Here is a 24,989-nt window from a genome sequence, read left to right as displayed (position 1 = left end):
GAATATTTTATCCAAAATTATAAAAAAAATGTAGATGAAGTCAACAAAAAAAAGGTAATTTGCCTTAAAAAAATGAAGATAGGATAAAGAACAATTTTACTACTTGATCACTTGGATCCAAATACTTAGAATCCATTGTCGAAGTTGAAAGTAGTCAATTTGGATTTCTAATAAAATGTAGTTATAATTAAAAAAATCTAAGTTATAATTTTTAAAAATTAACTTTAATTTCCGACCGGGTCAAATCCACTTCTCATCTATTGCTATCTCAATTCCACTATTATATTTTAGGAAAAGGGCATTCATACATTTAGTTCTTGATCTGATGACACTCATGAAACACACTTTTTTTGTTTTTAACATTTCTTTGTTCCTTTAGTTGGATTTATCAATGCTCGAGTTGATTGAGATATTGATTTATACAGTATTGATCTCGATAGCTATCCGTCAATTTGAGATGATCACGAGAGGGTGTAGTTGACTACAGAAACTGTGAAAACCCATAAAAATAGTTGTTTTTTTTTTCCTTCTGTTTTCTCTTAATCACTTTCTTTCTTTTTGGTTCCAGTTATCAAACGCCAACTTTTCGATTAGATCATTGAAATCTCAACGGATTGGGGGAGAAAAGGATGAGCTCAAAATCAACTGAAAAAACAAACAAACAAAACAAACACAATCTAAGACTACCAGATGAAAAGCTTGGAGATTTCCTCCGAATCAAACTGATAAATAATGCACGCTGCAAACCATATTTAGACGATTACATTTACACCCTTCTTTCTCATTAACCTTCTCGATTTCCTTCTTGGATCTTTGCCTTGTATTCTTGGCACCAAATACCACCATATCGTGGCGCAGTATATAGCAAACACCCTCGAGAACATCAAGCAAAGAAGAACCAGAGCTAGCAATAAAAACGGATGATGCTCAGACGCCCAATCTTTCCATGACCATGCTTTGACCTTCTTGATCCCCATCTCCTTACTAATCTCCTCGGACAAACTAACCTCGTTGACTTTATTGCCTTCGGCATGCTCGGCGGGAGTTGGCTGAATTCCAATGGCATTTCTCGGCGACCAGCTTCTTTGGTGTCGTTTTTGAGCCTTTGAAAGATTGGCACGCAATCATTTGACTCAGTGAACCTGAACCAAAGTATCGTCGTCGTCGTATCTTCTGATTCGGCTTCGATGCTTCTCCTTTGAGCCTCGAGGGTACGAGTAACGAGGAGAACTTATCGAGGCCTAAGCTGGAGTATGGATTCTCTTTTCGCTGCTTTCTTCTTCTTCTTCTTTGATTTCTTCAATGAGCTCAGGTTGAGAGCCGATCCGACGTCGCCCTCCTTGACGACAATGCTCCTGAGGCTTCTTCCTCTCCCACACCACCACCACATACTATCTGTCTATGCAAAAGCACAGGATTTCTACATTTGTAGAACTTGAGGTGAATTTAGAGACCTTTCGATGTATAATCGTTAGGAGACCATTCTATTCTATGACTATGATCGAGTCTTCTCCTTTTTCCCAAATAAAAACATTGACTGGGTCTGGAATGTGATGGTTTTCTACAATTTCTTTCTTTTTTTTTTTTTTGGTTAATTACTCGTTAAGTAAGTCGGAGCTTGCACATTGAAAGTCTTCGTTCTGCTGGCGGAAAAAAAAATTATAGAACCTAGATTACTTCGAAAATGTATAAAATTCATATCTGACTATTTTTATGTGTTTCAATGTTTGTAACATTGAAACACATAAAAGCAAGGCAACTGTTCTTACTGAAGCTATACATAAGATTACACCAGAAAATTGGCAAAAACATTCTACAAAAGCAGCTTTTGAAGAAATATGACTTGCAACAAACAGCTCTTAGTTCTGACAGATGAATTTTGGTTTCATATTTTCCTCTGCTTTCAAACTAGCAATTAAATCTAGCATGTTCTCATTACAGGTGAAGATGTTTTATAGCAGTTTGGACATCCTTATCGCCCCTGCCGCTACAATTGAGAACCACCTTTGAGCCATCTGGCAAAGTGGGACAGAGATCTTCCAAGTATGCAAGCGCATGAGAAGTTTCAAGAGCGGGGATGATACCCTCCAGGCGTGACAGTCGCTTGAAAGCTGAAAACGGAACAATAGCAGGTAATTCAAGTTCATGTAACTACGAGAATGACGAGAATCATGCTTATAACAGCCCAACAACTATCCAAATGAACGTTGCAGTTTGGAAGAAAGAGAAATTTGAAAACTAAAACATCAAAGATTATAGCAGGCGCCTACTAGATTTCATCTGGCCTGCATTTTGTAGTAAACATGACAAATGAATTGTATATCTAATTTCAAGTGAAATTGCAGCTATTTTTTTATCATGTCAATAGGGAATCTAATAGACTGTAGTAAATTTATTTTAAAATGTGGAGAAGACAACCGCCATTAGTATAGATACAGTTCCACTAAAAACCAAAAATAGAAAGAAATAACGAAGCATTTGAGAATTTCTGTTACCTTCCAAAGCCTGTTCATCTGTGACACTAAAGTATTCAGCTCGTCCAATATCCTTCAAATAGCTGTGCTCGGGACCAACTCCAGGGTAGTCCAACCTAGCATACAAAAATGAATAATCAGGGATAAATAAATAGTTAAGTATGATTCAACTGGAGAAGGCATTGGTCCAGTAACTAAAAACCAATTACTAACCCAGCACTTATAGAATGAGGCTCAATTATTTGACCATCATCATCCTGTAGCAAATAACTCATGGCACCATGAAGAACCCCTACTTCTCCCTTTGTTAATGTTGCTGCATGTTTACCGCTGTCTAATCCAAAGCCAGCAGCCTCTACACCTACTAATCTCACATCCCTATCATCAACAAATTCATGGAATAGCCCCATGGCATTTGAACCTCCGCCGACACATGCAACAAGAACATCGGGCTTCCCACCCCACTTCTCTAAAGCTTGCTTTCTTGTTTCTTTGCCAATTACTGCATGGAATTCCCTAACCATCATTGGATAAGGATGTGGACCTGCTACAGACCCTAAAATGTATTGAGTTGTCTCAACATTGGTCACCCAGTCACGTATGGCTTCTGAAGTGGCATCCTTTAGTGTGGCAGTTCCAGTATGGACAGCTCTTACCTGCATGGCCTCAATACAGTCATGCAGATATCAAGTAAATAAATTCCCAGCGGGCGAGCACTAACTGCACAAAATCAGAAACCACTACCATGATGGCTTGATTCCAACATCATGTATTTTTAGTCCAAAAACAATTTTGAGGCAGATCACAAAATGAAGACAAGATTGCAATCTAAAAAATGGTTATGCATCTTTTGATTGAAACTCTAGATTGAAAACCATGGTGATGCGCACACAAATTCTAATGAAAACTATTTGTGCAAATGTGGTGAAACAATTTGAAAATCATACAAACCTCTGCTCCAAGAAGCCTCATTCGAAATACATTGAGGGCTTGTCTCTCCATATCCTGGGCACCCATATAAATAATACATTCCAAGCCAAATCTAGCACAGACAGTAGCTGTAGCAACCCCATGCTGACCAGCTCCTGTCTCTGCTATGATGCGCTTCTTTCCCAACCTTTTGGCAAGTAAAGCTTGTGCAACAGCATTATTGATCTTATGAGCACCTGTATGGTTAAGATCTTCTCTCTTCAGATAAATATGAGGGCCTTGCCCATCAGAACGCCTGTAATGCTCTGTCAGCCGCTCTGCAAAGTAAAGGGGGCTTTCTCGTCCAACATAATCCCTAAGAATCCCTTCTAACTCTCTCTGCAAAGAGAGATGGGACAGTAAAAAACAAGCAATTGAGGTTGATAGCAAATAAATGCCCATTCAATGACATGAAGCAGGAAAGAATGTAGCAATCATGTGTATTTCCTTGCTTTTTGTTATCCTTTTTATCGACATTGTTTATTGGCTTCCCATGATTTTAATCAAACAGTCCATTTTTAAAAAATTTAAAAAAATGGCACCTATTAGTAGCAACATATCCACTTCAATTCTGAGTTAAAATTATTCAAGGCCTGAAAGACTTATTAGACTTATTATTATGGGGATGGAAAGCAAGGGAAGGAAGATTGATTTTGATGGAAAAACAAGAAAGGAAATTTTCCATCTTGTTTTGGAAATTGAAGAAGGGGACATGCCTGCTACTTAAATTCAATCAAATTTCATAAGAAGATATGATATAATTCAATGTGAAATAGATTACACATTGACCAAGAAACCATCATGGATAGAAAATTTTACTGATACCAAACAAATCAATTGAATAATAATATGCTGAAATTGTTCTGACAAAATACACTATCAATAAGAACATGTAACGAAGATACAAAATAAAGACTTTAAACTTCAGGATGAGAAAAGGGCATGGAGTTTAAAGACAAAAATTTTAAGACAGTTTGACGATAACTATATGGGCAAAATATCCGCACAATCTACCCTACAATTTACCTAATAAAAAAAACAATAGATAAGTATGATGAAGGAGAATGGAGGGATATGCTTTCCTCTGTTCCCATCCCATGTCCCTTTAAATAATTTTCCCAAACAGAGAGATAGAAATAAATTCCTTCATCCTCCATCTCTCGACACAAATAAGCTCTCCAAAGGCCAACGATGAGGAATGACAAGAAATTTTTCATGGTTTTTTTTATAAAAAAGGAGAGATGATAATCTTTCAGCTGAAGGATAACCCAGAATAAACTAGAATTAACATAAAGAGATGATCCAATTAACTTCCTATATCACAGACTTCCAGTTTATAAGCAACAAAGCAATGGATCTGTCCCATCAAAATATCAACGAAAACTACTCCAATGCTTTGACAAAGATCATGGTTTCAAGCAAAATAAACAACACTAAATAGACACTCAATCGAACACGAACCAACCTGGAATTCCTCGTCTTTGGAGAGTGCCCAGAACGCCTCCTCGAGCTCAGTGAGAGCGTACATAAGGGTCTCCGGCACGTACTTGCCCCCGAAACGGCCGAACCGACCGAAGGAATCCGGCCTAAGTCCCAAGCCTGGATTTTCGGACTTGCTCGCCTCAACGGCCATGACTTCCTTGATCATGGTGCAGGAGGCAGCAAGGCCGGACGACGGCGACGCTGAGGCAACTCGGCGCAACAACCCGGATTGGGGATGGATCTGGACGCCGAGAAAGGACGACGGCGACGGTTTGGCGAGGCCGAGGCTAGGGTTCCCAAACGCGAATGTCGCGGAAGCAGTCATCGGGTGTTCACTACGGGAGGTTCCTCTACCTAACTGCTGTTCGATTACCGTGCGATCCACCGCATGCCACTCACCGGGCACTTAGGTGAGTTAAACCCCCCGCTAACGAGAAAAATAATAGAAAGACTCATCTCTTAACCCTGAGAATATCAGATGGACGGCTAGAGATCTATGCGCATATGAAAACTACGCGGAATTTGGTTTAGAGTTGCCGGATTATGGGGACCAAGTGTGACGTGGGAATGAAAATGAAATTTTAGTGAACCGCTTAAGATATTATTCAAGTTTCAAAATTTAAAAAACACGTAGTGCCTATTATACCCTTTGTTTCTTTTCACTTCAATTTTTTTTCACCTTTACATTTTTTTTCAATTGGTTTAAAAATTCACTGTTCTCAGTTACGATATCAAATTCAAATATAAAAGCACTAATATATTAAATAAACTTTCAAAAGTATATTAATTTTTATTTAAAATGATTCAAAATTTTCTATATTTATTAATCAATTTCAGATAAAATTAATTGATGAATCTACATCATTCAAAAATTTAAAATTTTGATATTTTCAAATAAAAGGTTAACCCAAGGCAAGAGCATCAACAAGACTAACTCAAGACGGGAGCATCAACAAAACTAATCTATTATTAATGAATATCAAAAACTTTTAATTTGTATGTTTAATTTGAGAGTTCAATATCAAATCGTATATATATTAAAAATATTCATAATAATTGTATATCAAATGTAAATTTATTCTAAAAAAGATATTCATAATTCTAGAAGGATAATATTTTCAAATATCAAATATAGAAATTTCAAAAAATTTCCAAATTTCAAACCTAGAAATTTCAAAAAATTTCCAAATATCAAATTTAGAAATAAAAAAAAATCAGAATACTAAATTCAAACAGTCCTTTAAATTGAAAAATCTTTAGGATCCATAAATTATCCCAATGTCCATAATGTATTTTTGAAAATAACAAATCACACGATCATGAAATTGCATGAATATGTTTCTCAAAAAATTTACTTGATTGAAAATTATATTGGGCTATTTGGCTCACGCACGACACACAATTCAATATACGAGTCGTGTTAGGCTGAGCTTATGCCATGCTCGACATGATTTAATTTTCATATCGGCTGACATGGCTCGTGGTCCGTTTCAAACTTGGCTCTAAACTATAACTAGGTCAATAGACCGATTTGCCCATTGATCAAGTTCAAGGGACCAAATATGGATCATGCCCAAATTTAATTGACGAATCGGTTGTTAATTGGCCTATATGTTTTTTTTAATAATTTTTTAATTGATTTGATTTTTTTCAATGAGAACTTCATTTAATGGTATTTATAATATGTTAATAATATTAATAGAGTGATTTAACCGTTTTGTTTTAAATTTTTAATACAAAACTATTTCAACTTTCTATTAACATTAATTTTTCAATCTATTTGCCCACCAAACTATTTCATAACATGGGACTATTCCATCTTAATTTAAATTATTAAATTTATTAATTCCATTGAACTCTTAATATATAACGATCACTGGTTGATCTTATTTTATTTTTTCCATTCAACATCTAACTAATTGAGTTTATAAAGATCATTTGATTTGTATCATATATTTAATAATATTTTATTAAATACTATAATTTATTTAATAATAAAACTATATATATATATATAATAAAAATTATCATGGAATATAAAAGATTAATTAAAAATATAATTTATATAATATATATGCATCAACATCAAAATATAACAATGCTAATATTAGATAAAAAAATATTAATATCAAGTAAGATATACAACTTTCAAATATAAGTGAAAGAACTAAGTAATTACGTGAGCTTTATCTAAGTGGACACATAAGCAATTTAAATATAAGTTTACATTTTTTAAATTTGTTTCATATTTATAAAATTTAATCTTTTTAAAAAATAAAATATAAATAATAATTTTAAACTATTGAATAGTAATCGATTGTTCTAAATTATGAATTGTAATCATCTTTGAAAATTAAAATTAAAAGTTAAGATTTTTTAAACACAATAGATGATTTTGAATGGTTTAGACCGTTGATTTCGAATAATGGTTTAAGAAATTTGTACTCAACCGGTGTGATTATGTTGAAAGTTACTTTTACACCTCTACTAAAAGAAAAATGATACACTTTATGAAAAATATAGTATGAAATTCAACATGACACACTCAATTACATGAATGTGTTGCTCAAATGTGAATTCATTGCATGAAGTGTGTTATGTTCGAATTTCGATATTATATTTTTCATGTAATTACTAAAAAAAATCAAGCAAATTAATTTTTAAAAAAACTTAAAATGAACTTTCATATCAATCAAAGAGCAAACTTTTTTGCTCAAACGAATACACGTGATCATAAAAATTATCGAATCGGTTTTTCTAACTAAACTAAAAAACGGGGAAGAATTCGAAACATTGCCGTCCAGACCGCAAGCATTTGCAGTCGAGGTCTGGATGCGACTGCATTTTATGATCTACGAATACACGTGATCATAAAACATGACTGCATTTGATTTGATAGACCCGAAACTGGTTCCTTCCCAACGCCATCTAACGGACCAGATCATCCCATTCCTGGAACAGCACCAATCGCAACGCAAATGGCGGGAAGCCGCGTCGGGTCGCCCATAGATATTTGTTTCCCGGGTGCGGAATGGTGCACGATAGCCCTTATTTGTGCGCCGGAGGCGCACGGAAACCATTTAATATAAACAAGCAATTAATCTTGCAAAATTCCCAAAACTTGATGGGTTTTTTCATATAATTCAGGTTCGTGGGGGCAAAATCGTCATTTGATCCGAAACTCGGACCGGTTGCGTCACCGCTAGAAACGTACTCCGTGCTCGTGACCAGCTCATTCCTTGGACACGCGTCGGTATCCTGTTGGTTGGTTGGGCCGTCAGGGTTCATATCAGCACAGCGGATTAGGTAAGGTAGAGGAGGAGGAGGAGAGACAGAGAGTAGATTTAGTAATAAAGAACAGAACACTCCAGTCTCATCTCGTCTGTCCCTCTCCTCCTCTCTCTCCAAGAACTCCCACGATTCGTAAAATTTCCCACTGTTTCCGTTCAATTCCGGTCCTCCAATGCCCGACGCAGCGCAAAGTCGTCCAATTTGATCCATTTTCGCCGGTTTTCCCCTTCTTGCGGGTTGCATGCGTTCCAGATTGGGAAGGTGAAGGGGTGAAGGAATGCTAGCAGCTGTGGATCGCCGGATGAGTGGTGGATGCCAGCATAGTTGCGAGGAGAGCATCGAGGAAGAGCTGTCGGTGCTGCCGAGGCACACCAAGGTGGTCGTCACGGGCAATAACCGGACAAAATCTGTCCTAGTCGGGCTCCACGGCGTCGTTAAGAAGGCCGTCGGCCTTGGCGGCTGGCATTGGCTGGTAATTCCTGTCTCTTCTTTGATCTTTGATCGCCTGACGCTAAAGCACGGATTTTTAATGAGGTTTCAGTGGATATGTGATTTAATTTTATGGCTTTTCCACAATACGAGATGGTTTATTTGGTTTTCTATTTCGATGGCTGGATCTGCTTGGACAATGCGTTTATCTTTTCTTCAGAACGATAATGCAGCGTCGGCTGTAGTTTTACCAAATCTTGATAGGTATATTTTGAAGCACTATCCAATAGTACTTTTAGCTTGTTCAGTTACAAATGGACAACTACTTGGTATTTCAGCATGTTTTTTACACTACTCGGTTTTCAGTATACTTTGCAATTTATAAATCATGAAATCCTTGAAATGGGAGCTCCATAGTTCTGAATTTACCATTTTTTTGGTTTGATTATATTTACATCAGTTTTGTGCTTGGTGATTTTGTGTTTGACGCTATTATGAGCAATTCAAAGTTTCGTGTATAATTCAAATTTTCAAGTCCATTGGGTGATATTAAATCAGAGAATGGCAGGGTGTTTCAGTCTGTAGTACCTGAATAAAATAAAAAAATAATAAAAAAACTACGCCTTAGATTACATTTGATGGAGGGATGATAGTGCATTTTATATATAAACTATATTTCACTACAAATATTCATTTCATTAAATTTTCAACTGTGAACACAGTTTTGCTAAAAAAAGTGCTATATTAAATTATTTAACAAAGTAATATTTTGTCAAAATCATATCTTCCATGCCACTGCAGTTTATTATATTTTTACCAAACACCTTATATACGAGAGTTACTTTTTCAACACAATTTACCTAACACATTATAGCTTTCCATCATTTTAGTTTTCATCATTAATCTTTCACCGTTTTTTATGCCAGCGCAAGCGTCGTGACAAACAAAGTCTTGCACTGTGACTTCTAATTGATCCTTTTCTAAAACGTTTCAAGTTCAATTTGAGGAGATTTTTGTTTCTGAACGAGGCAGTAATGATAAAGAAGCCTTTTTTTTTACAAGTTGGTGTATATGCATGCAAAAAATGGATCTAGGACAAGTTTTAGTTTTTTCACTCCTTAAATTGTGCACGTTTTGGTTAGTCAATTGATACAGGTTTGACATTTTGAATTTTTAAAATACCTCAGGTTTTAACTAATGGAATAGAGGTGAAGTTGCAAAGAAATGCTCTTAGTGTTATTGAAGCACCAACTGGCCAAGAAGATGATGATGATGAATTTAACAATATGAAGTGGAATGATTCAGATATGGGTAAACATCCAATTGTTTCTTTGAAGTACTTTGGTTCTGTTGTCCTTTTGCTAATCAAGTAGAATTGATCAAAATAGCATATCAATATAATTTAAGCCTGTAGATTGAGTTTTTTTTTTTTTGTAGAATTAGACTAAGGCATTGTATTTGAATTCAATTTTGGTATTTCTTTATGCGAGTAGCAGTGTGAGCCTTTATGGAATCTAGAGGTCTCACTTCACATGCGTTATCTTTGAAAAATTGTGATTAATGTACAATGTTTTTATGGGTAACTTTTAGTTCACACTGTTTTTGAATTGGAAGTTGTTAATAAATTTTGTTGGAATGCTATAGAAAAAAAAACACAAATCCATCTAAGGGTAAGGGATGTAGAATATTCTTAATGAAGATTATGTTTCCGTTATGTTTATCATATCTCCCCAAAAATATTTAAAATCCAAGAAGTGAAATTACTTGTATTTGTGATCTATTATGGGGTTATCGTGGATTTGAGGATAATTTAATTTAGAATGTTTGATTGCATTTTCGGGTTGATGCCCCGTATGATTTAATTCGATTTGAGTTTGATTAGTTTTACGCTCTGTTTGGATGGGATGAGAGAAAGTTCATTAATGGAAGGGGAAGGAAGGGAAAGGGAGAGGAAGTAAAATATTTATGTTCCCTTTGTTTGGAAGGGATGGAAAGTTCATTAATGTAATATGTGCTATCTTGTTTGGGAGAAAAGGAAGGGGAATGAAGATTAAATATATAAAGTTACAAAAACACTCTCACTTCTTAAAAAAAAAGTATGTAGAAGACGGATAGGAAACTGTAAAATTCCATCAATATTACATATAAAAGTTGGGATATCGAAGGTTCTAAAATAGACAATGCATACTCTTTGGATAAGTCCCTATCATTGGAGGAGGAGAAGAAGAAGATTATGGTTATCTGTCTCTGTCCTCTTGAGTCTTGTCCTCGAAAAGATTTGCGGCGAGGATCGACGTTGACACCGACATCGTGGAGTGCAAGCAGTTGGACACTGGACGGTGATGGCGCACGTTATGTGAGGAGCAACAGCGCAAAGACAAGATATCTAAATAGATGAGTTAATTTGAGAATTAATATTTTAAAATGGAGATAAAATTGAAATAAAATATTTTTGAGTTTTCCTTCCCCTTTCTTACACCCCAAATCGGTGTGTAAGAAATTCCCCTCCCCTTCCCTCACCTCCTCCCAAACAAAGCGTTAAGGTTGTTTTTAGATGTGGAGTGTATTTGCCATCAATGCACCCTTCCAATCTCCGATGCTTAAGTCACCATGATTCCCAAATAGTAGGATGAAAAGAGAAAGTAAAAAAAAGAGAGAATCCAAGCGAGAGCCTCCTCTTTGGAGCATATACTTAGATATTTATAAGTGCGAGAGGGCAAGATACTCGTAGAGATCATGAGAAAGTGGAGAGAAGATCATGGGAAAGTGGATACCCTGGCCCATGTTTGCCTGTGGCTTGCTGAGCTTGGCTAAAAGAGCTCAGCCAGACTGGAGAGTTTGGCCCAATGACTTGACTCGGAGTGAAACTAGCTCGACAAGTTGGCAGCTCGGACTAGCTTGGCAGTTCGGCTAGGAGTGGCTCAAGTATGACTCGGATAATGGTAACTCAGTATAATGACTTGGCCAGATTGGTGGGGCCATGTGGGACTGATATCGACGGTAACATGGACAACTGGTGCATGAAGCTTCCACCGATGCGGGGTTCCGGGGAAGGATTTATTGTATGTAGTCTTATTCTGCTTTGTAAGAGATTGTTTCCGAGTCGATGGTAACATGAACCAAAATTAATTAGGCTAAATTGAGTCTCTAGTTGGGTTGGAGGGTAATTGGAGGCTTTTAGTGGGTTGACAACACCACACTACCTAGGAGATGACTCGAGAGCGAGAAGTTGATCTCATCTTTTCTCCATGGGTGAGTCTAATTTGGAGTATCAAACTTCTTTTTGGAAGTGTAGGATGTTACGTTATTATTTTTTTTATTTCTTACTTTTTCCTTCCTTGCCTGCTTGTCTCATGACATAGATTTTTCCTGTGTATTTTTGCATTCTGACAAAAACCTCATAATGGCCTCCCTTCCTCCTCTCATGTGATCTTATGTCGCCAAGATTTTGTCTCCATGAAATTTCTGGCAAATTCTCCACTCTCCTCACAACATTGCAGCAGTCAAACCAACTCTAGAGAGAGGGGTTGCCTTTATTGAGCTTTCTTGCTCTTTTGAGGCCACTACAAACCCTACCCAAGCATTCAGCTAAGAACCCTTGCCATTGGAGCTCTCCTTTCCCTTCTCTCTTAGTGTCCTTCTCGCACGCAATGCCTGAACCTAGACATCACTGTGACCTCAACGATGTCCTTCGTCACACAATTTTGAGCAGTGACCAACAAGCCTATGTTGGGTGGCAATCCATCTCCCCCCTCTCACACTCGCGATTCTCACATGAACGTTGTCGAAGGCTAAGCTCTTTCTAGTGTTCATTCTCACTACCGTCACGAGCAGACCAACGTTGAGCAATGTCTAGTGTCCCAGATCATGTTGATGAGCTTTCTTCATCCTCATGCTTTTCATGGTTGATTTCAGTTTTTTTCTTTCTTTTTTCAGCCTTCCTATCCTATTTCAGTTTGTATTGAAGCTACAATGACTTGCTGGCAGTTGCTGTGAACATTATGTAGCTGTGATCGACTCCTCTGCAGTAAGCAATCAATCTTGTGGCATTTCCTGTTGACTTTAGTGAATTGTGCACTACTAGCTCTCTCTGTCACCTTGTTGTGGTTTCCCATTAATCATGGATTTGTCGGGCAGTTCATGATCTCTTCTTCACAGTAGCTGATGACCTTGGTATGACCAAAGGCCTTTTCCTATTACATACTCCCCCATGGTTCATGGTGTTGATAGTCAGTTACCTTATGTTTCAATCTGTGATGTAATACCTCATCCCGTAACTGATTGGAGCTGGAGTAGGAGTTGATCTGTCCCACTCATGTTTCATGTCTAACGCAAATTTTTTGTTGTGATTGTCTATCATCGAACCATATCTAAGAAGAACTTGTGCTTTGTAGATCAAATCATAAAAATGCTTATGAGATGCACTGTATAAGTCAAACAAGTGTCACCTAGAGATAAGTCAACTGAGGTGGGCATTTCATGCTTGATTCGTTAACATACTTTGTGAATGATTTAAAATTTGTGAAATTGATGACATGAGATAATTGTTCATACAAGCGATACACATGGGAGGAATTGTTTTTAAGAACTCTTTTCGTTTGTATCTCTCAGTTGTGCTCCCTATATTTATCTAACTGGTTGATATTGTCGAACCTTTCATGTGGTATACTAGTTAGTGGTAGATTAGGTATTTAAAGTAACTAAAAGAGAACAATTAATTATATGCTTATACTATTGAACTAGTTTGTGTGCTGCAGAGGGATCGTGGGTCTATTTGCGCATTATAAATGCTTCGACCATTCTTGCTAGGTGGATTGTTGGTCATTGACCCTTCTGCATGAGATCTATTTATGTGGGTTTCGGCCATATTTTACAGGATGGATTGCAGGCCATCCACCCTTTCATATGAGATTTATTTTTTACTGAGTGGGTCATTTGCCCTTTTAGATAATATATATTTATTGTCAAATAAAATAAAGAGGAATAATTAGTAAGAGCATATAAGAGAAACTAAAGAGAAGATGACAAGAAATAGCTGATGATTCTTTTGATGCTAGGACATAGATTCTTTAGGTCATAAAAATCTCTTACTTGAGAATCGTTTTTGGAAATTGTTGTTGGATGGTTCTTCGTTTGTAAACTGAAGACGTGGCATGGATTGACCTGGCCACCTTATTTTTGCTAGAAGCTATATAGAATTCTTATTAGCTTAATCTCAGTTAAAAATCTGATTGTTATATGAATTATGAGCTGATTAATGTCATTACCGCATTCAACCTGCCTACAGCAGAACAATATTTGAGATGATGCACTTCTTTCTAAAATTTTCCTATATTTTTCTTGAGCTATGTTAGCTTGTACATACTTCATCAGAATAATTATGGCAATTTGAAGTTTTCATATGCTTATGTCAACCTGTTCAACTGCATCAGAATAATTGTGCCAGCTTGAGATTTTCATAAACCAGAGCAAATCTTCACCAATTTACCTTAGACACTGACATCTTAATTTTCAGAAGTATTTCACTTTTTAATATGCTCACTTGCTCTAGTGTCATTGTTTTATTTTATTTATATATTTGACATTACTTGTTCTTTCAGCATGTGATTCGACACAATCCCCAAAAATCCAGAGGTCAAGGTATAAGAATCCTAAAGGATCTTCTAGCAAATCCTTGAGCCGGTCTCACTCTTGTGATTCACATTCCAAGGGATCTGTTATGTCCGCAAGCTGCACCACAGTAAGAGCTGCCATTTGATTTTGTTTTGGTATCATATCATGGGTAGATGCTGAAAGTCTGTACGATTAGTCCCTATATATCTGTTCGTAGTTTAGATATTCTATTATTTGTTTTTGCAATGTTCTGCCTTGACATGCCAACATTCTTTTTTATTCTTTAGAGTTTGCAATTGTCTCATGTGTCATCACATTGCTGGTGCAGAAGGTTGATCTCAGAAAGCTAGAAACAACAGCACTATGGCGATACTCAAGGCATTTTAATCTTGTAAGTTAAACTTCAGAGTAATTCACAATACTCGCATACCTTTGTTGTCATCTATGTTCCTTTCACATGCACACCAGTCACGTTCTCTTTGTCTGCAACAGGTGGGTGAGAGTCCTAATCCCTCCAAAGAGCAGTTAATTGAAATAGTTCAGAAGCATTTCATGTCGCAGGTAAGTGCGCACATAACTGCCAGTGTATGCATGAATTTCCTGAGTGCTTTAACTGTCTTATTTGAATCCAATTGCTGTACACTTCCTTCTGCAGCAATTGGATGAGTTGCAGGTAATTGTAGGCTTTGTGCAGGCTGCAAAGAGACTGAAGTCAGTCTGTCTGACTGATCCAGACTTCTGAGAGCTAACAGAGTTCTCAATAGTTGTCACTACTACATTTTATTTTATTGCCTGTGAGTGCGAAAGCTTGATTGTAAGATTTCAGAACGAATTGTATTCTAAGGGCTAGAGCTAGTATTCTGTTAATACTACTGTTAAAGATAAATGTTTGTAGTCGGGACTGACAATGGCATCGCTTTTAACATATTTTTAGTTTAGTTAACAAAAGTGTTTAATGGATTTATCATCTAAATATTCTGGAATTATTGTTTTCATTTCTTTTCAAGTCCAAATTTGGCTCTGGTACAAGTAGCTTTGACCCAAAAAAATCGTCATCGATTAACCTTGTAACAAAAAATATGTCATCTTCACTCGGACAAATTGGAGGACATTGAATAAGTTTGATCAATCGAAATCTATCTCACCACTTACCATTGCATCATAATCCGGATGTCATAGGGACAATGGTGCAACGGTAGGACATTTAGTTGTGATCCAGGGATTGTGGTTCGATCCCCAACTACGCCAGCATCTGGATTGGCTGGCATGTTTCGCATAAAATGCAGATTTAGAGTATTTGTTAATAAATCGCCGGTGGGTTTGTTTTGAAGAAGTTGGCACCGTTGTTATTGTCTTAGTGCCATGCAAGTCACACCTTTGAAAAGTAACATTTCCCAAAAAGTGGAAGAAGAGAGTCGTGGATACTCCATTTTCAGGTGCTCGCAATGCCAGTCATGGTTATGCTAATCCTGCCAGCTAGTTGTCAGCCTGCAATAAAGGTTATTGATGAGTTTAGATAGTCGGAAGAATTGGAAGACCCCCACTAGGAGAGAGCCACAGAAATGGCTGGAGGACAGAGACTAAACCAGAGGGACACCTTCTAAGTTTCCATTCCCTCGCCATGAATTAATGCTTTAACGCCATTATCCTGTGAATCAGATGCAGAGACAGACTGATCAAATGGGAGACGGCTCTGTTCCTCATTATTGCGAAGAATTCAAAAGCTGAGACACTTTCTGGAAACAATGCAGAAAACGCCGATGAACAAACGCGATAACAAAAGCATTTGCTGCATTTGATCAAATCCCTTGATGCGCAGTGTCTTCTCTGTCAAGAAAGATACTAATGCAGACATACACTGAATCAGAAAGTTTCACCTTGTCCTGCAATACAATATCATATTGTCATTGCTTCCTTAAGGTGCATGGTCCTCTTGAGAGAACCATGGATGGATTGCACCTAGAAGCACACACAAGCAAGCATTCTGTCTCGTGTCACCCATTAGCCAAGCCATTATCCACGATGAGCTGAGCTGTGCAGAAGAAAATCCTTCACGCTCAGTAAATCATCTCTCTAGTAAGAGCACCATTCGAGGTTAGCATTCATATGAACACTATATATATATAATAAACAAGCAATTAGAACAAAAATAGCGTTACCACTAACCAGCAAGAGAGACGCTGGTTCACGGCTTGCAACAAAGGGAAGAAGGACAGTGGCTCACGGACTTTGGATAAAAGAGGAAGAATGTGGAAAATAAGTCTGAGAAACAAGACACGGACAGTGGATTTCTGTGTTTTTTAAGTACTAAGAAATTACAATGTTCCCAAGCTATCAAACATGCCATACTTTAATCAGAGAAACTGCGTCGACAATTTAGATAGATTAAGTCAAATCAGCTTTTCGTTTTCTCAGTCGGTGTCATCTCCACTCACGACTCTCCCCATTCTTAGACATGGCGGCGATGGAGTCGATCCAGATTTTTTTCACCTATAAATTAGCCTCGATGTTCCAGCAAACACGATGAGTGAAGCAAGCAGCATGACCACTGTGGACAGAATTTGTCGGAGGAGCAGGAAGATGAGGAGGGGAGACGGCGACCCCAAGAAGAGGAGGCTGAGCGAGGAGCAGGTAGAGCTGTTAGAGAGGAGCTTCAAGGATGAGAGTAAGCTGGCGACGGGAAGGAAGGACCTGCTGGCCGCCGAGCTCGGGCTGGACGGCAAGCAAGTGGCGGTGTGGTTCCAGAACCGGCGAGCGCGGCAGAAGAACAAGCAGGTGGAGGAGGCCTACGACCAGCTCAAGTCCGCGCACGACGCCGCCGTCGCCGAGAAATGCCACCTCGAGAACGAGGTCAGTTTGGTCTAATTCGTAATCGATGCACCCTTCCAACGATCACAAATTAAGCCAAGCCCCGTGTTTAATCTCCTCCCATTTGCAGGTGCTGAACTTGAAACTGAGGCTTTGGGAAGCAGAGGACGAGATAAGGAATCTCTCGTTGGGCATGACTGCGACCGCCGGAGACGGCAGCTGCGTGAGCCTGCCGCCGTTATCTGGGGATTTCGGGGTGGACGGAGAAGCTGAGCTTAAGTTCATGCACGAGTACGAATTTAACGACGGCATGCCGATTTTGCAGTGGAGCGATATGTTTGATGTATGAAGATCAATGTTAGCTATATATAAATGGTTAAATCGACAACAGAATCAATTGTATTGCAATGATAATCTTACCTATATCGATGGAAGTCTTTCTAGCTTATCTCGCAGCTTCATTTTATCCAGGTTCAATATCCAGGAAGAACAGAACTTCATTTGCTCGTCACTAATCCTTCAATGCCACTTTCTGAGTATTCACCAAATCCAGACCACTCTCTGCTCATTCAAGGCACTGAGTCCCTTCCTAATTAATCTCCCAAACCATGCATAGAAGTAAAATTGGCACCTAAAAACTACTGCCTAAAACACTTCCTTATCAAAATTTCATCCAAAAATTCCACCTAAAACCCGATCTTGTCAAAACTACAACATACAACATCGATAACAACTCATGGCTCTTATTTCAACTATAATCAAGTAAAAACTCTTATATTTCTTCTTTGCAACATTGGCAATCTCTAGATGTTCAACGTGTTTGATAATTGGCAACATTTTAATTCTTTTTCTCTATTAGTGTCAATAATTCTTAAGCAAATAATCTACCAGACTAATCTATAACTTTAGATTTCTTTTTTAAAATATGAAAAGAAAATATAAACATATTCAAGAAATTACTAAGGGTGAAATAATATTTATTTGTCAGAAATATGAGTTTTTTAGGATTACCAAACACTTTTACTAGGTATTTCATGTCTAAGATTGAACTTTATCATCTTAAACTTTTGGTAATTTACCTTTTTCTTACTTTCAATATTTTCATCTTTAAGAAGAGATGAAAATATTTTTTTTAAACTGAAATCCTTGTTAAGGTAGCTCTTCCCTGCAGCTAATCAAAGCAATTAATGTTGTTAATTTTGTGGGTGCAATTTACCTCATGTTAAAGTTGACAACTTGATCAAGTTCGATTGACTGGAATTGAGTTTCGATGTTTGATCATATGCTAGTTAGATGTCAAGTAAGTTAAGATTGACCGGATATTTGACGGTGCGAAGAGTCAAGTAGGTCAAAGTTGACTGAATACTTGACAGTGAATAAGAGTCAAATAGGTCAAGATTGACTGAGATATTTGACGGTGAAAAAGTCCAAGTGGGTCACAGTTGATCAGATACTTAGCATGAGACGAAAAGATCAAGTAAATCATGGAGGACCAGACACTTGACACGAAATGAGAAGTCTAAGTGGGCCACAGTTGACTAGACATTTGACATGTAAGAGAAAGTCTAGGTGGGTCAAGGAGGACTGAATACTTGTCATAAGATGGAAAGTCCAAGTGGATCATGGAGAACCGGACACTTGACACAAGACGAAAAGTCTAATTAGATCACGGTTGATCGGACACTTAATAGATCATGATTGATTGGATGTTAGACATGAGACGAGAAGTCCAAATAAGTCAAGGAAGATCGGATGTTTGACAATGATGAAGTCCCAAAAGGTCAAGGTTGATCGGATATTAGATAACGGAAAGTCTCTACATGTCAAGGGTGACCAGATATTAAGCAAAGGATGTCTTGGTATGGTGAGGTCAATTAGATACCATGCAAGACTTGATTTCAACCTTGAAAAGGCTAAAATTAGGGTTATTAATTGATTGCCAGGAAGTATCATCGATTGGTAAATCCTAAAGTAGAAATTCAAGGTTTATTTGAGCAATTGATTGCTATGTGTAATTGATTAATAGAAGGTGACCAATGAATAGAATGTTGAGGAATTAATTGATTAGTTTGACTGGGGCTTGTCAATCAATTGGTAAAATAAAAAAGAGTCATTCTGCATGATTTAAACTGTTGGATTCAGCATGACAATAGATTTGTGAAGGTAAGCAATTGATTGATAGGTGGAAATCAGTCATAATGCAACCCTATAAAAGAGGATTTTGAGGCAAATCGAAGGTGCTAGTTCTTGAAGGTTTTGAAGCGAAGTGTTGATGTATTTTCGGATCAACAAGAGATAAAACCAAGTGATCAATTGCAAGCAATGCCAAGTTCAATTTGTGTAAACTTATTAGTTTATATTGTATTTCGATTTTTTATTTCATCTTTGTATTTGCTTGTATCTTGATCAAGAACAGGTTGTAAGAGACTTCTTCGCCTTCGGAAGGTATCCAAAAAAGAGAAGGATAGTGGAAATAGTTCACTAGGACTAGACCTTGGATGTAGCTGCCTTGGGAGATGGTGAACCAAGTAAAATGGTTTATTGTGCATGTGTTTACATTGGTTTGTTGTATTTTGTTTCCGCTACATACTAACAAATTGTAGACAAGTCGCACGGGTCCTAATAAGTGATATCAGAGCGAGGTCACTTTTGATTGGACTAACCACTAGAAGGAGCATAGGGCTAGAGGAAAGAAGAAGAAGCCACATTCTGGAGTCCTTTAATATTAACGAGTCATTGGACTTATCATCAAAAGAGCTCAATTTCGGAATGGATCCCCAAGACAAATTCAATTTCGACATCCGAGTACCTCCGTCATTTGGATTAGGACATCAGTGTCATACTAATATTACATAAAAAAACATCTTAATTTTTAAAGTAAATTTGATTTAGCCTCCAAAAAATCTCCTAAACTCTAAATCTCAGTCAACAAGGGACAATCCAAACCCGACCCGAACCCAATTTTTGAGTTTATTGGAAGGAGCCAACTAATTGGCAATTGGATCATATTTTTTTTATTTTTCTAAAAATGGTTTTGTAATTAGTTACTTTGGATAATCCTCCACACGACTATATTGCAATTGATTGCATGGAAATTCAACCTTTGTTCCAATATGAAAATTAATTAAATCTTCGATCATCCTCTCATAACTAGCCACGGTTAACAATTGCAGGTCTAAATTTAAATTCAACACTTTTGGGGGCAAATCGATGAATTTCAATGAATGATTCAAATAATTATAAATCAGTGAATTTGCTTTTACGGCTTCTTGTCCCCGGGCCTCGAGAAGACCTCAGCCATCTCCTCCTCCAGCGCCCTCCCCTTGGTTTCTGGGCAACACGTGTAGTAGAAGGCCCACGCGAAGACCCCGATGCCGGCGAAGAGGAAGAAGGCGCCGCCGATGGTGATGGCGTTGTAGAGGGAGATGAAGGACATGGACATGGCGGAGTTCATTAGCCTGTTGATGGCCACCCCCAAGCTCGCCCCCTGTGCTCTCAGCCTCAGCGGGAATATCTCTGAGGCGTACACCCACGTCACCGGTCCAAGCCCACTCGAGAACGATGACACGAACGACAACACGAACACCACACACAACACCTCCGCCCACACCACCCTCTCCTCCGCCCGCTCCAACACCGTCAGCACCGTCCCCAGTCCCACCAACGACGCCATCATCCCCGTCAAGCTCCCCAGGAGCAGCTTCCGACGCCCCACTCTGTCCACCAGCATCACCGCCAGCAAGATGAAAGCCATCTTGAACACCCCCACGGCGATCGTCGCCAGAAACAGCTGGTCCTTGGTCACCAGCCCAGCCTTCTTGAAGATTCTCGGACTGTACAACACCACCGCCTCGATTCCGGTGGCGTGCTGAAACACGTGGATGCCGGCGGTGGCGATGAGCACCCGCCTTACCGCCGGTGTCGGCCGCAGGATCTCCCTCCACACTCCTTCCCCGTGGTGCTTGCTTTCCACTTCCACCACGTCGCCGGCACACGCCTTGTCGATCCCCACCGCTGCCTTGATTTCCCCCAGCCGCCGCTCGGCCTCCTCCTCGCTGTTGCTGACGCGGAGGAGGATGTCGCGCGCGTCCTTGACGCGGCCCTGCATGACCAACCACCGGGGCGACTCGGGCATCATGATAACGCTGGCGGCGAGGGCAATGGATGGAATGGCGGCGACCCCGAGCATGGCGCGCCAACCGTAGACGAGCGGGAGCTTGCCGAAGACGAAGTTGGCAAGGTAGCCACTGAGGATTCCCAAGCTGATGCAGATCTCCGGGAGCGAGCTGAGGAGGCCGCGGGAGGACGTCGACGAAATCTCCGCCGAGTAGACGGGTGCGATCATGAGAGCATACCCAACGCCGACGCCGGCGACGCAGCGGCCGGACAGCAGCATGGCGAAGTTGAGGCCTAGGCCCATGAGGACGGAGCCAACGAAGAAAATGACGGCGCCTACGACGATGGTATAGCGGCGGCCGATCAGGTCAGAGATTCGCCCTGCGGTCAGCGAGCCAATGAGGGCGCATGCGTTGAGGATGCCAGCAAGAACTTGAATTTGAGTGTCCGACGCTTTTAGGTCTTCTTGGATGAATAACATGGCGCCGCTCATGACACCAGTATCTGCTCAAACGAATGATATATTAATCAATTAATTTTCATTGACGAGTTCGATCGGTATTTTAAAAAAAAGTTGAAAAAGAAAAAGAGATAGTTGTCACCGTAACCCATCAAGATGGAGATGAAGGAAGCAATGAAAGAGCAGGCAAAGGCATATTTGTTCTTCTTCTCCTTCTTGATCTCCATTTCCAAACCACTCTCAGATATGGTCATTGAAATTTTCAATTCCGTTCTTGATTTCTCTGTTCGCTACTTCAGCAACTACGCAATCGACTTGTAGAAACAGAATGAATTGACTTGTAGAAACAGAATGAATTAAAGTATTTAAAGGCGAGTTCTTGGTGGTGGATAAGATCTCGAGAGTTAATTTTGGAATCGCAACAGGAAACGACATCGGAGCATTGCTGCTCGAGTTGACCTCTAAATATCCTCCCTATCTTTGCTATTTCCCAGCGAAACTGTTAATCATGCTAGATTTAGAGAAACTAAATTGAGGCATGAACTGTTTTGTTGAGTTGGGATAGATCAGAGTTGTGCAATTGAATCAGTTGGATTGAATGGATAGACTCGGAACTAGTCTGACTTGGAAACGTTGTACAATCCAAAAATTTGTCCACGTGGAAATAAGTCTGACTTCAAATTAATTTACTTTTGAAAAATAAAAGTAACTTCTTACTAGGCAACGAAGATGCAAAAACAACCATCATTCATGTGGTAGCTTCTTACTAATCAACGAAAACTCACGACCCGACTGTCGCACCTGAGTCAGTCTTATAACGCGATGCGAGCTCGAGTAACTGAATGCATGGCGCAATTGGAGGCCAAAGAGAGAGTTTTAGAGGCTAAATAGAGAAATTTAGAGGCTGCCAGTACAAAAGCAATCATATAAGAAGCCATGGTGACCCCGACTGAGTTTCGATTGGCCAAATTGCAAGCCAAACTGCAAGAGTCAGAACAACGCCATCGCAAGCTAGAGCTGCAAGAAACAGAGGAAAAAGATCACCGAGAACGGTTGGTGGTAGAGGTGGAGACCTCAAAGAAGAACTGACAAACTATAAAGCTGACGAGGAAGGACGATGAGCAAACAAGAAAAAAATCTTCTTGACCTCAGTCGAGTTCTATGACATATATATTTGGTACACATACTATCTCCATGCTCGAGCACAACTTTGAAGGAGTCGTAAGGCAGATTAAGAGGTTGGGCATCTGCCAATGGGGACTTCTCTAGAATTTTTGAATTTGCATAAGGTGTTGGATAACCTTCCTAATGACCAACTCTATGACTAATACGATGCATCTGTTAATTTTGTAAGTAGAACTGATGAAATAGAAACTTTTTGGAATGTACAATCGACCCTTTAAATACACTACAAGAGATAAAGATAACATTATTCTAATCCTACTAAACCATGTAAATAGGAATGACTCGTACTACTGACCGTGTAAATAGGAATAACTCATACTACTAACTTAATCTTTAAGAAATAAGGAAGTCTTATCACCACGAATACAAGGAAGACGTGGCCAACATCACTTTAATTTGTAACACTCCCCCTTAAAGTGATGTCTTTCGAATTAGTCCAAGTTTAGAACGTAGGTCTTCGAATGGACCCTTTGAAAGGGGCTTTGTAAAAATGTCAGCAATGTTATCTTCACTTCGAACAGCAACCATGTCGATAATCCCCGTGAAGCACTTTTTCACGGATAAAGTGATGCTCAAGTTCAATATGTTTCGTCCTTGCGTGGAAGACGGGATTTGATGTAAGCTTGATCGCACTTAAGTTATCTCCATGAATAGGAACCGATTCATCAATGGATTCTTGGAGATCTTCGAAAAGTCTACGAAGCCAAACACATTCTTGAGCGGCATGAGCCGAAGCTTTATACTCGGCTTTGGTGGTGGACAGTGACACTGAACTTTGCTTTTTGCTGCACCATGAAATACTTGTTTTTCCGCATAAAAAAATGAATTCGGATGTTGATCTTCGGTCATCTAAATCTCCACCAAAATCAGCATCCACAAATCCTTCCAAAGAGAATTTTGCATCCTTCTTGTAAAATAACCCCATGTCAAGAGTAGAATTAACGTACTTCAATATATTCTTTGCCTCCTCGAAGTGTGGCTTCCTCGGTGCTTGCATATATCGGCTAACAACTCCAACAGAGAAGGCAATATCCGGTCTTGTTATTGTCAAGTAAATCAGGCTTCCCACAAGGACACGATAGATATGGGGATCCGATAGTTGTGTTCCTTCGTCACGACGAAGCTTTGTACCTACATCAAGTGGCGTTGATCGCTTCTTCCCGTTTATCATTCCGAACTTCTCAACGAGCTTCTTGGCGTAGCTGAATTGAGACACAAAAATCCCATCATTCAAGTTTTCAATTTGTATTCCGAGAAAGTTACTCACCTCGCCTAGCTTCTTCATGTCAAAACGCAAAGATAGTTCTTCTTGAAGTCGAACAACTTCTGAATGATTGCTGCCCGTTAATATAATATCGTCGACATATAGTAGAACAACCACAAAAAATCCTTGGCTTTTCTTGACGAACAGACTTGAATCCGAGTTGGATACCATATAACCACAAAATTGTAAAAATTCTGTAATTTTTCCGAACCAGGCTCGCGGGGCTTGCTTTAATCCATAAAGTGCCTTCTTCAATTTGCATGCAAAATCCGGATGAATTTCGGATTCAAATCTGATTGGCTGCTCCATATATATATGTCTATCAAGCTCTCCATATAAGAATGCATTTTTGACATCTAGTTGCCATAGTTTCCACCCGAAATTAGCTGCTAAAGCAAGAATGGTGCGTACCGAAGTCATTTTCGCTACTGGACTGAAAGGTTTCCTCGTAATCTTCTCCATATTTTTGTGAGAATCCCCGAGCGACCAGCCTTGCTTTGAACCGATCTATGCTCCCGTCAGCCTTCCTTTTAATACGAAAGACCCATTTACATGAAACTGGCTGCACTCCGGGAGGCTTCGGAACTAAATCCCATGTTTCATTTTTCAGCAATGCATCCATTTCTTCCTTCATGGCAATTTTCCATTCCTTTACTCTTTTGGCTTCTTCATATGAAGAGGGTTCTTCGTCATCAATTGGATTAGCAAGAAAGCATGAAAAAGTAGTGACGAAATTTTCATCTCTATAACGAGGAGGTCGCTCAACATTCCTCCTTGGCCGTTGATTTTGTTGAACATTCTCGCCTTGATCCACACTCCCCCTTTCTTCTTGAGTTTCTAGAGAAGAATTTTCTGGAAAGCTAGACAGCGGCAAGGTAACCATGTCATTTTCTTCTCT

The 24,989-nt window shown here is 39.0% G+C and overlaps 4 protein-coding genes across 4 annotated transcripts; 2 read left to right on the top strand and 2 right to left on the bottom strand.

Annotated features, from left to right (window-relative positions):
- Positions 1 to 1,739: 1,739 nt before the first annotated feature.
- Positions 1,740 to 5,304, bottom strand: LOC141832309 (tryptophan synthase beta chain 1-like). The gene is made up of 5 exons (XM_074719803.1): positions 4,909 to 5,304; positions 3,426 to 3,782; positions 2,688 to 3,130; positions 2,496 to 2,590; positions 1,740 to 2,111 (listed from the first exon to the last, which is right to left on the bottom strand). Exons 1-5 carry the CDS (start codon positions 5,248 to 5,250, stop codon positions 1,936 to 1,938), a joined length of 1,413 nt encoding a protein of 470 aa, XP_074575904.1. The 5' UTR covers positions 5,251 to 5,304; the 3' UTR covers positions 1,740 to 1,935.
- A 2,955-nt stretch (positions 5,305 to 8,259) lies between these two features.
- LOC141831272 (uncharacterized) lies at positions 8,260 to 15,232 on the top strand. The gene is made up of 6 exons (XM_074718680.1): positions 8,260 to 8,688; positions 9,833 to 9,956; positions 14,246 to 14,385; positions 14,587 to 14,649; positions 14,751 to 14,819; positions 14,914 to 15,232. Exons 1-6 carry the CDS (start codon positions 8,494 to 8,496, stop codon positions 14,998 to 15,000), a joined length of 678 nt encoding a protein of 225 aa, XP_074574781.1. The 5' UTR covers positions 8,260 to 8,493; the 3' UTR covers positions 15,001 to 15,232.
- A 1,549-nt stretch (positions 15,233 to 16,781) lies between these two features.
- LOC141823672 (homeobox-leucine zipper protein HOX14-like) lies at positions 16,782 to 17,415 on the top strand. The gene is made up of 2 exons (XM_074710945.1): positions 16,782 to 17,108; positions 17,197 to 17,415. Exons 1-2 carry the CDS (start codon positions 16,782 to 16,784, stop codon positions 17,413 to 17,415), a joined length of 546 nt encoding a protein of 181 aa, XP_074567046.1.
- A 2,910-nt stretch (positions 17,416 to 20,325) lies between these two features.
- LOC141823662 (putative polyol transporter 6) lies at positions 20,326 to 21,869 on the bottom strand. Its single transcript, XM_074710939.1, has 2 exons — positions 21,785 to 21,869; positions 20,326 to 21,686 (listed from the first exon to the last, which is right to left on the bottom strand). Exons 1-2 carry the CDS (start codon positions 21,867 to 21,869, stop codon positions 20,326 to 20,328), a joined length of 1,446 nt encoding a protein of 481 aa, XP_074567040.1.
- Positions 21,870 to 24,989: the final 3,120 nt, after the last annotated feature.

This window comes from Curcuma longa, chromosome 1 (genome assembly GCF_044706935.1).
Source record: "Curcuma longa cultivar G26 ecotype Majalengka, Jawa Barat chromosome 1, ITB_CL_G26_1.1, whole genome shotgun sequence".
In the NCBI taxonomy this organism is placed as follows: domain Eukaryota; kingdom Viridiplantae; phylum Streptophyta; class Magnoliopsida; order Zingiberales; family Zingiberaceae; genus Curcuma; species Curcuma longa.
The sequence above is the reverse complement of the archived record's forward strand: the minus strand, read 5'-3'. Positions and strand labels throughout refer to the sequence as shown.

Coding starts and splice junctions, on each gene's coding strand:
- LOC141832309 (XM_074719803.1), bottom strand. CDS start 5,250: ATGACTGCTTCCGCGACATTCGCGTTTGGGAACCCTAGCCTCGGCCTC. Junction 2,591..2,687: donor CCTCATTCTATAAGTGCTGG/GTTAGTAATTGG, acceptor TTTGTATGCTAG/GTTGGACTACCCTGGAGTTG. Junction 2,112..2,495: donor AGATGAACAGGCTTTGGAAG/GTAACAGAAATT, acceptor TTCCGTTTTCAG/CTTTCAAGCGACTGTCACGC.
- LOC141831272 (XM_074718680.1), top strand. CDS start 8,494: ATGCTAGCAGCTGTGGATCGCCGGATGAGTGGTGGATGCCAGCATAGT. Junction 14,386..14,586: donor TGTCCGCAAGCTGCACCACA/GTAAGAGCTGCC, acceptor TTGCTGGTGCAG/AAGGTTGATCTCAGAAAGCT. Junction 14,650..14,750: donor ACTCAAGGCATTTTAATCTT/GTAAGTTAAACT, acceptor TGTCTGCAACAG/GTGGGTGAGAGTCCTAATCC.
- LOC141823672 (XM_074710945.1), top strand. CDS start 16,782: ATGAGTGAAGCAAGCAGCATGACCACTGTGGACAGAATTTGTCGGAGG. Junction 17,109..17,196: donor AATGCCACCTCGAGAACGAG/GTCAGTTTGGTC, acceptor TCCCATTTGCAG/GTGCTGAACTTGAAACTGAG.
- LOC141823662 (XM_074710939.1), bottom strand. CDS start 21,869: ATGGAGATCAAGAAGGAGAAGAAGAACAAATATGCCTTTGCCTGCTCT. Junction 21,687..21,784: donor CTCCATCTTGATGGGTTACG/GTGACAACTATC, acceptor TCGTTTGAGCAG/ATACTGGTGTCATGAGCGGC.